At 36.9% G+C, this 10,730-nt stretch overlaps 1 protein-coding gene and 1 long non-coding RNA gene across 2 annotated transcripts; both read right to left on the bottom strand.

Moving 5' to 3' along the window:
• Positions 1 to 1,737: 1,737 nt before the first annotated feature.
• On the bottom strand, positions 1,738 to 8,087 carry LOC131050813 (probable disease resistance protein At4g33300). Its single transcript, XM_059219619.1, has 6 exons — positions 5,845 to 8,087; positions 4,653 to 5,649; positions 3,999 to 4,408; positions 3,532 to 3,884; positions 3,238 to 3,449; positions 1,738 to 2,715 (listed from the first exon to the last, which is right to left on the bottom strand). The coding sequence occupies exons 3-6, from the start codon at positions 4,335 to 4,337 to the stop codon at positions 1,901 to 1,903; spliced, it is 1,719 nt and encodes a 572-aa protein (XP_059075602.1). The 5' UTR covers positions 4,338 to 4,408; positions 4,653 to 5,649; positions 5,845 to 8,087; the 3' UTR covers positions 1,738 to 1,900.
• Positions 8,088 to 8,188: 101 nt separating this feature from the next.
• Positions 8,189 to 10,422, bottom strand: LOC131874746 (uncharacterized). Its single transcript, XR_009372127.1, has 3 exons — positions 10,034 to 10,422; positions 9,551 to 9,605; positions 8,189 to 9,309 (listed from the first exon to the last, which is right to left on the bottom strand). It is a non-coding gene; the product is annotated as an uncharacterized LOC131874746 (long non-coding RNA).
• Positions 10,423 to 10,730: the final 308 nt, after the last annotated feature.

The raw sequence follows: 10,730 nt of genomic DNA, 5'->3' as shown, positions 1-10,730 counted from the left end.
ACACTATTGTGCTTTCTCCTCAAGTTTCTAATATGGTTGGTTGTTAGGAACAAACTATAGTGTGCATATTTACATAAGAATCTTTATTATCATTTTGTTTGAGGATTATTTTCTTAAGTTCAATTGCTTTTGTGTAATTTAGTGAAATAATAGTATTGTAAATTAATTTTATTATTGGATTTTTTTATTTTTGGGCAAACATTAGATATATCCCAGAAAGGGGATATTACATTCCAAGTGTAGCTTCCACATTCCGAAGTTTGTCTCAAAAAAATTTCAATCCTCCATTTACCTGCTTCTTCCATTTTCCTTCAATTTACTCACAATTTTTTCTGTAGCTTCTCCCAAACTCTGATACCAATTGTTTTTTTTGTGGGAGGTAAACGACATAGCCAACAAGTTTATATTGAAATTTAAAAATCCGATACATATGAGAATCATAATCTTAAGGTCTGAGAATTGAAAATAGATAAGGGTTGGACCCCAGACTTACCAATTTCATCCCACTACAAAATAACAGGGAGGAATATCAAAGCTTTTCCGGTTAGCTAGGAAATCATAACTGCTTAGGCTTGTTGGCCACGACCCCTTCCACATGGACGACCCCTACTTTTGCCTATTGCACTTGAGCGCCCACGACCCCTACTCGCTTGGGAAGCTTCACTGCCAACTCCACTTGCACTTGCAAAAGACCCTTCTTGCTCAATTTTTGGCAGGAGAAAGCCATTTAACTTGGCAAAATCTCTAAACTCCTCCTCCCTATCATGATTGTCAGGATCTTCCCTCAGCAATTTCCATGATTGTCAGGATCTTCCCTCAACAATTTCCATTTTAGGAATCTGACTGCCATTGTCGTGAATGCCCTATGTTCCTTGAGTGTCGAACCTTTCAAATCCAGAAGAAATGGGTAATAGTTAATGGTTTCCCCTGGAACTGAAGGCAAGAGCATATCCCCAGGCCGAGGGAGGCCAATGTCTAGGATAGCATATTTGAGAACAAAGTCTAAGCCCACTAGAATGTCTTCTTCAAACAACCGAGTGGTCAAAGCCAACACTTCCGCCTTAAGAACCTTGTTGTTTAGCAGAGATGCAACAAACCTTGAGGAGATAAAGGAATTGTCCCTAGGATACTCCTCTCTGCTTAAATGACCATGCCCCAATATCATTTTGATCGCAAAAATTACCAGCGGCTCCGAATTGCATAGAAGTCTTTTCAAATGTTAGTCAAAATTTCCTTGAAAGAGACTTGGTGGTTCTCACAAGATAAGAAATAGAAGTATGTCGGTTCTGACAGGATAAGAAATAGGAGTATCCACTCCAAAACATGAAGTCCGGTGAGGATAGACTTTGACAATGAAGGCAAAGGGTTCTGCCATTTCAGCCAAAGAAATGAAAACCACACTTCCTTGACGGGAAAGAGAAGTCGAAGCCAAAGAGAAGAGGAGCAACAAGAACACACAAGAAACTGGAGGTTGCCTCGACAAAAGCAAACTTAACTGCTTCCAACATTCCTTTGCACCTACCAACTATCATAAATGCATAGTACCTTGAGAGAAAAGCCGGTGAAGGGACATGCGCCAAAAAACCGGTTTTAACTATCAACTCTAATACCAATTATTGAGTTTAAAAAACATATAAAATAATAACAAACAACAAAACTTAAATTAAAGACATTGACATAGACACATAACACAGCGAATTACGTGATTCACCATTATAGGCTACATCCACAGGAAAGGAGGACAATATCTTTATTCATTGTTCTTCACATGATACAAATACATAGCTGCACTCCTTTTATACAAATAAACTCTTCGAATATGAAGAGACAACAAAGAAATCAAGAGGCAAGGGGTAGAGGAAAAGTCAGTAAACCCCTGGACTTCACATTCAACAAAAAGTCAATCTTCAAGCCAGTCCAAACTAAAATGTGCTTCCACGATTTCAACTCTAAGCTCTGGAATAGAAATGTTCTTGGCCCGCAACCACTGATTCCCAATCTTCTCATCACAGGTGACAAGCTTCAGGGAACTTAGTTCACAAACAGTTGCAGGTAACGTCGTCAAACGAGAACACTCTCTCATATCAATTTCCCTCAACTTCTTGAGCTGTCCTACTTCCTTTGGGAGTTCCTTCAAACCCTCGCATACTGAAATGTCTAGATATTCCAACTGTGCAAGTTCACCGATTGATGCAGGAAGCTCTTTCAGGCCTGGTAATGCAGATAACCTTAGTACTCTTAGATAGCTCATATTTCCAAAATCATGTGGTAAATTCTGAAGCAGATGGCAGTTGGTAATAGACCATAACAAAATGGAGCGCATATTGCAGACACCAGGGGTTAACTCCTCCAAATCACTACTGTGATCCAGGTTAAAATCTTGGAGCTTGGTGAATGTGGATATATTTCCAAATCCTTCACATAAGCTCACTGATAGCTTCTCTAAATTCTGCAGTGCTTCGATGCTCTGCTTTTCAGCAAGGGGTGAAATCAATCTCTCCATGCGGACACTCTTGAGTTGAGCGAGTGAAGATAAGACATCTAGCCCTTTCACTGTTGCCTTCTTTGCACCGCAATTGGATACCATCAGAACTTTTAGTTTTTTCATGGATTTCAGAAATGGGGGAAGAAAGTAATTTGTCGAAGTAAAATGTAACAACAGAGCCTCTGTTTCGGGGAAAGTCATATCATTCCAATCACTTTCCTCCATGGGGCCTGCGTATAAATTGCAAAAGAAATCCAATTAGATTGGGCAATAATTATGAATATTATTTACATACAGTTGAATCCAGGAATGAAAATATTAAGGCAAATGAGTGCATGTATTTGCGATAGAGGCAAGAAGAGTTCTTAATGTTACACAGAAATTGAGAACTGAAAACAGTAGTGCTGCATATATCTGCCGATTACGAAGGGGGACAATTAGAACATCCAAAAATTTAGATGCTTTGAATAATTAATATATTCTGTTGAGATTATTCACTAAAAAAGCGATTATAGCAATGACATAGTACTAGTTTTTCAGTGTCAATTAGAAACAGATTTCATGCACATGCCAGCCCAGTAGTTACTTATTTTACATAATAATGTACACCTTATTCTATGCAGAAAATCATTTCTGAAATTCAGTTCTATCCTACAATTTGAAATCAAAGATGAACATTAAAAATAATCGTTATTCTTCTAAAGAAATGTTTTTGACCAAAATGCATGTGTAAAAGTTTTCAGTAAACTCACCAGTGAGAATGGAGAGAATTTGAGTATCAAATGCTCTATCACCAAGCAACTCCCCTTTCGCCAGCAAATTAGAGTCGTTCCTTGATATGACCAACCTCTTATTGTGAACTAAATTGTTTTGGTGTCCCAAATACAAGGCCAAATTTCTCAGTACATTATGCTGAGAAAAGTACAGCTCCGAAGCATTTCTATATGAGATTGATGCACTTCCTCTGTTAAGGACAAGCATGTCAGGTTAGTGTTGGAAAACATGATTTCAAGAAATCTAATATATATAAAAGGAAAGATAATTACCTTTGATTGCTAGTTAAATTCAACAAATTTTTGCTTGCAAGTTCTAATAAGATGTCAAAAGCATCTTGCCTTCGTAGCTTCCGTACATAAACCCAAATGTCCAATAGTGCATCAACACAGATTTTCCTGTTCCTTGGAAATAACCCCAAGTCTAAGAAACATTCCTTGGTTACATCGTCTAAGGAATCAATACTGGTCTGCAACAATCTGAATAGCCCTTTTCTGTGATAAACTGATATATATTCTCCTTCAGAAATCTTCTTTGCCCGCTTCCAAACCTCGTCCAGTTCCTTATGCATAGAGCTTCCAACCATCTTTAGAGCAAGTGGCAGGCCATCACATTTTGCTTGCACCTGCAATTCATAAAATGTAAAGAAAATTTATAAGCGATCTTTTAGAGCAAAAAAAGATCAAATTATTAATATTAAAGGCTTACGAAACAATAATAATTTCAGATAAATCCATACCTCCTTTACAAGATTTATATCTATATCGCTTGGAATTGATGTCTGTCCAAAAGCCCAGTAGCAGAAAAGCGACAGAGCATCCTCTTTGCCCAACAATGGCAATTGATAGAGTTGTGAAGAGGGAGTTCTGGGGATGAAGGACTTGTCTCTGGTAGTTACAAGAGTCTTGTATGCCGGACCCTCAAATAGTAAGTTTTCCAAATTTTCACTAGACCAAACATCATCCAATATAACTAGAGTTGGCTTGGATTGCTTCGAAAGCAGCTGCTGCAGATTTATGTGCGCATCTTCCACATCCAGAAATTCTGGTCTTTTCCTTCTAGCTAATTTCTCCCACATAGTCTCTAATATTCCTTTTAGGTTTGGGGATTGTGAAATTGTGATAAAAATCACATTGCTGTCAAAATAATCTGTAATCCATTTAAAAGGTGTTTTAGAATAAATAGCTTAAAATGCATAAAAAGATGTCCTTAAATCTTAACCAGAGTAGCATAGCACCTCCTATCATATAATACATAATACGGACTCTACATGAAAGTAGCTACAAAAAAGAAGAAACTTTAGAAAGACTAGATATTTAAAATAGATAGGCCTTTTCAAATAAAAGATCAAAACATTCAGAAAAACATGAACACAATTTACAGGGGATATCACCTTTAATTTGGAGATCATTGTATAGAGCCAATGCGAGAGTACTCTTCCCACCACCTCCTATACTATGAACACCAACGACCGACACCTCGTTTCCGAGCAAAAGCCTCTTTAATTCCGCAATAGGTCTCTCCAATCCCACATAAAACTGAGCCTCTTTAATTCCGCAATAGGTCTCTCCAATCCCACATAAAACTGAGTCTTTTCAGAAACATGATCATCATGAGAGTACGTGGAATCATTCACCATTTTTGAACTATGAAAAGAATGAGACTCCGATTGTTGAAACTCTAACAAATGGTTAATTTCGTTCCAATTTGAAGCTTACTGCTACTTGATTTTCTGTCTTTGCAAAGTTATTGATTGTATATGTTTTCTCTATATAAGAAATTAAGGCGGCCATAAACGTGTCGGTTTTAATTAGAAATATATATATGTGTGTGTAATTGTCTGTGTTCAAACTTGGTAGGTTTGCTTGTGGCTCAAGCTCCATCTAAGCTTCTCAACCAAGTCTTTGTTGATTTCATTTCCAATCCGTGTTCCTCACCTACGTGAGGGATCTTAATTATAAGTAACGATCCTGTGTCGTTACTTTCTTCTTTTCTTATTTATAAAAAAAAAAAAGTAACGACACAGGATCATAAATTGAATCCCATTCAGTGCGATTTCATGATTCAAAGTCCATGAACAATACTTAATCGATGGCTAATTAATTATCATAAGATGTTGCAAGAACTGTTCCTAACTTTTGTTTTCATCTTAAATCGTTGACTGGCAAGGCCAGAGATAGAAACCCTAGACTGAATTTGGTCATTTTTTTACTTCGTCTGTAGGTACGCTTCATCTGCCAGACTGTTTCCTATTTGGACCAGCGATTCAAGTTGTGTACACGCAGACGAGATTTATTTCTAGAAGGGCAGCAAATTCAAACCTATGATTTCTGTTGCCTTCAGAGCCGGTGGCTTTGGAGCATACTTGAAACTTCCATTCATCAGCAATCCTGTCCAAAGTACACAACAATAATTTATCATTTACTGTAATATCTACTGATGCAAATCTTACAATTTCAGTATTTTTTAACAGAACAAGAAATGGGTGTATCAGATGCATGGCCCTTTTAATGGGAGATGCCGAACGGAAGCAGCAAACGATTATAAGAAATGAACTACAGAGAAAAAGAATTTGAACTTTTTACAACGGAGTGGAGTCCGAGCGAATCTTTGAAATTGCTGTGTCCTGCTGCGCCATCTCCTCCTGCTTATTTCCCTGCATCCCATTTTAGTTGCAGAGATAGAAATTGGATGCCTTTTTTAGTTTGAAGGTCCTTATGTTTTTTTTCCATGCTCGCGCTCATTTTATTCCACACGTCTGTCTTTTCCCCACTCGACATTGGAAATAATAATATTTTATTCCTGTACACTTTTTATCCTCGTTGCGCTCTAGCTCTAGTGGATGTTCAAAAAATGATATAACTTATTTCTTAAAATTAAAAGTATATAAACAATATCTGAGAGTATGAGAGTCTCTTCACACTTCAATTTCAAAAAAATCTTGAAAATTCAGATGAAACGAAGATAGACAATCGATATAAGAAAAGGAATTGGTCAATTCACATAGATAGGGTAATTTCTATGGATAGGGTATAAGCCCATGTTATCCTAAAGATTGTTCATGTTATGAGTATCAGAAGTGCTGTTTGTTCATGTTATGACTATCAGAATTGATGTTTGTCTTTATTCTAAAAAATAGACCAAAATGAAAACCAACTAATCGAAAGAATAATGAAGTTTGCAGAAAAGACATCCCAGGGGTCATAAAACCAACCAGAATCAAGAAACGCGAGAGGTATTGTAGTTAGCATTCATTAAATCAATAAAGACTGCTCAAATCCCATATAAGACAATCCCAATTATTTCCAGTATCAAACTTGACATTGTTCCAATTTAAAATTCATTTAAAAAAAAAAATAGCAACCTGATTTCTTACCCTTCTAATATGGCTCCACCCATGTCTACATGCCAAATAAGAGTTGCGTACAGCTTCCTTTTGGCGACGTGCAGTCAGTGGGAGTCATTTTTTAAGTTTGGGGCCGTTACAAATGATAGGCAGCCAGTTTCCTTTTGGGGGTTGATGTCCTCTATTAAGGAGAAGCACATAGGAATAGGAGGTAGGGGAGAACCATGAGGAAAAAGGAAGACATATAATTTTTGTTGGCTTTCATGGCTCTGAAGACAGGACAGAGGTTTGAAGAAATGAACTTTAAAAGTTTGGCTCAGTTTGCTGAAGCGGAGAGTGATGCATTTAATTTTTTGTTAGTTCTTGGACCTGATTTAGTTTCTTTCCGTACCAGATTGTATGTGATGTTTTATTCAGAGAAATTATATCTCTGCTGAGCAGAGCATTTGTATTGTTGATAGTTCATAAAGTGTGTACAGTGCAACCTAATCTTCTGAGTTGTATTGCTCTTAACAAATGGGATTAATGATATGTTTGCTTTTGGTGAATGTACTATGTATTTTCACAGCTAGCTCCTATGATTCTTGATATTTGCTTGTGACTTTATACATGAAATGCAACAAAGAGGGAGCTTTATATAGAGTTCTTTTATGCAGGCCAGAGTGTTTGAGCCCTTGGTGATTATTTTGCAGGTTAAGAGAAGACTGCATTAAGTGATCAGAGAATTGATTTGTGAAGTTTATCTTGCAGGATCAGGGTAGAGCTGCATCAACCGAATACAATGAAAACTAATATGCATTTGAATTAATTTAATAATCATGAACATACAAATAAGCAAAGAATGTTTACTGTATTGAACTTACCAAAATAATTAGTCACATTCATAGGCTGAAAATATAGAGGACCTTCTATTGTTCTGTAATTGGATCTTGTGCTTCAGGATGAGATAAGAAAAAAGTCCATCAAAACTTAAGTGTGTTTCCACAATTTCAACTCTTATGATCAACGATCTTGGCCAGCAACCACTGCTTTCTAATCTTCTCATCACGTACAAGAAGCTTCATGTCAATTGAGAATACTCTCTCATATCACTCGCTCGATTTCTCGAGTTGTTCTACTTCCTCTGGAAGTTCTTTCAAGCCATCGCGTCTGAAATTTTCTGCATATGGCATGAAAACTTCATATGATTAAAGGAAATAGGACAACTTAAGAAATTGAAGGAGTTGACTTGAGGTTCTCTTAGTTTCTTTCAATTTTCCTCTGGATTTGCTCCGTTGCCTTCTTTGTACCTCAATTGAATACCAACAGAAATTGTAGCTTCCTCGTGGATTTCAAAAATGGGGGAAGAAAGTATCTGTCGAAGTAAGAGTGACAAAAGAGCCTCTGTCTCGGGGAAATACATATTATGCCAGTGACTTTCCTCCATATGGTCTGCATATATAAATCACTCAGGAAATCCAGTCAGAACATTGTGCATTAATTATGACGACTAGTTATATAGATTATATTCTCGTCATATTGAAGAAATGTGTCAAGCGAAAAGAGAGCCTGTATTTGTGATGCAGAGAACAAAGGTGGTTAATGTTACACAATCAAAAGTTGAGAATTGAAAACAGTAGATTCGCATATTGTTACTTATTAGAGTAGGACATTTAGAGCATCCAAAAAGTCTAGATCTTTCGAGCAGTTTACATAGGCTGTTGAGTGTACCCACGGAACAGGGGAATAGGATATCCAAGCCTTATAATAGGCTGTTGAGTTTTCCTAGAGCAGTGCTGTAAACCTTATAATATGCAGAAAATCATGTTTGAAATTCAATTTTGTTCTACAACTTGAAATTAAAAGTGAACAATAAAAATAAAAAAAAAGGTTTTGGGCCAAAATGCATAACTAAGAGATTTTGGATAACTCATCGGTGATAATGGAGAGAATTTGGGTACCAAATGCGCTATTATTAAGTGACTCCCCTTCACGTAACAAAATTCACTCCCTCCATGTTATGACCAAACTCTTGCTATAGACTGCATTGTCCTTGTGTGCCAAATATTAGACCAAATCTTGCATTGCATCAAGCTGAGAGAAGTGTAACTCCAAAGCATTTCCATTTGGGATTGTTGTACTTCCCCTGTTCAGAGCAAGCATGTCAGTTCAGTGTTGAAAAACATGTTCAATAGACTCAATATATAAAAGGAAAGGCAATTACCTTGAATTGCTAGTTAAATTTAGCAGGTTTCTGTTTGCATGTTCTGATAAGATGGCAAAAGCATCATGCCCTAAAACTTTCCCAAATTAATTAGAAAATGACAAAAAAAACCATCTCACCCAAAAACATTGAACTAAAAATTTACCTACCTGTTTATTTTCTGAAAAAAATGCAGAGGAAACATAAAGGCAGTTAAAACATGAAACGGGCTCTTCCCGCCACATTTTTGGTAACATAGCTAAGTACTCAATATTGGTCTGCAGCAATCTAAATAACCCTTTTCTGTTATTACTCATTATTTATTTTACTCTAGAAATCTTGGTTTTTGCTCTCTTCCTAACCTTGTGGGGTTCTCCGTAGTCTTCCCATCACCTCCCATACAATGCACACCAACTACCAACACCTTGCTGTTGAACAAAAGGCCCTTCAAATCCCCAATACATTTGTCCAACCAAACATAAAACTCAGACTTTCCAGAAACATTGCCGTCATGAGAGTAAACTGCATCGTACACCATTTCAGAACTTAGACTAAGACTAGAGTATCAGCAGGATTTCTGTATGAAACCAGCTCAGACAAAAAAATCAACCAAAAAATAACACACAGAAAGAAGAGGGAATGACCAAAATACAGAGGAATAGCCTGTAGTGAGAACATAAAATTTTGAAACAGGTTGGCCTTCTCTCTGGTAAAGATAACTTACAAAATAAAAAATAAAAAATTCAGAGAACCACCATCTCACCTTTAATTTGAGGATCACTTTAGAGGTTTGATGCAGAAGCTGTTTTCAAACCACCCTGCACATCAACAACCAACAGATGACCTTGGAACCACAGACCCTTCAAATCCCCAATAAATTTCTCCAACCCCACATAAAACTGAGATTTTTGAGGAACATTATTATCATAAGAGTGCATGGAATCATCCATCATTTCAGAACTTAGACTAGAATATTCATGCCTGTATCATTTGCGAAAAAACCAGTCCAGACAATAGATGCAACTAAAATTCTGCAGTAGATTAATGATTTAAGTGTTATAATATCCATGTAACCCACCCATAGAAGGACAGACAAACAAGAGGGAATTCCTTCTATGGGAAGGAATAGTTTCCCTAATCTTGACAGTTGTATGAGGGCCAAAAACTTTGAAACGGGATGACCCTTTCCTCAGTAAAGACAACAACTTCAAAACAAAACAAAAAACTGAGGGAACCATCATTTCACCTTTAATTTAAGGATCATTGCAGAGATTCAATGTGAGAGTTGTTTTCCAATGAGCCCCCACACAGTGACACCATTGATTGACACCTCACTGTGGATCAAAAGTCCCTGCAAAACCCCAATAAATTTCAGCTCAACGTAGAACTGAGATTTTGTAGCAAAATTATCATCATGAGAGTGCATGGATCGTCCAACATTTCAGAACTTAAAAATACGAGTATTCACCCCTGCATGATTTCAGAAAAGAACCAGTTTAGACGATAAATGAACCAAAAATACTCTGGAGCGATACATGATTGAATTTATATGATATCCGTGGTACAGGACACCCAAAAGCAAGACAAACAAATAAGAGGGAATACCTCACATACAGAGGAACAGCCCCCTTAATCTTGAGAGTTATAAGAACCTAATAATTTGAAACAGGGTATCCTCTCTGGTAAAGACAAATTAAAAACAAAAAAAAAAAATTTGAGAGAACCACCATTTCACCTTTAATCTGAGTTTTATTGTGAAGATTCATTGCGAGAATTGCTTTCACACCAAACCCCATCACTGCATACCAACAAGCAGCACCTCACTGTAGAACCAAGCCTCTTCAATCTGCAATATACTTCCCCAAACCCACATAAATCTGAGATTTTCCAGGAACATTATAATCATGACAGTGCAGGGAATCAGCCACAATTTTAGAATACAG

Source organism: Cryptomeria japonica, chromosome 4, assembly GCF_030272615.1.
Source record: "Cryptomeria japonica chromosome 4, Sugi_1.0, whole genome shotgun sequence".
Classification (NCBI taxonomy): domain Eukaryota; kingdom Viridiplantae; phylum Streptophyta; class Pinopsida; order Cupressales; family Cupressaceae; genus Cryptomeria; species Cryptomeria japonica.
Note: the sequence above shows the minus strand (reverse complement) of the source record. Positions and strands in the feature narration are given on the sequence as shown.

What these genes read in the sequence shown, in the direction of transcription:
- LOC131050813 (XM_059219619.1), bottom strand. Translation starts at nt 4,337, where the DNA reads ATGTGGGAGAAATTAGCTAGAAGGAAAAGACCAGAATTTCTGGATGTG. An exon ending in ATATAAATCTTGTAAAGGAG is followed by an intron (nt 3,885 to 3,998) that starts GTATGGATTTAT and finishes TATGAATTGCAG; the next exon opens with GTGCAAGCAAAATGTGATGG. An exon ending in AATTTAACTAGCAATCAAAG is followed by an intron (nt 3,450 to 3,531) that starts GTAATTATCTTT and finishes TGTCCTTAACAG; the next exon opens with AGGAAGTGCATCAATCTCAT.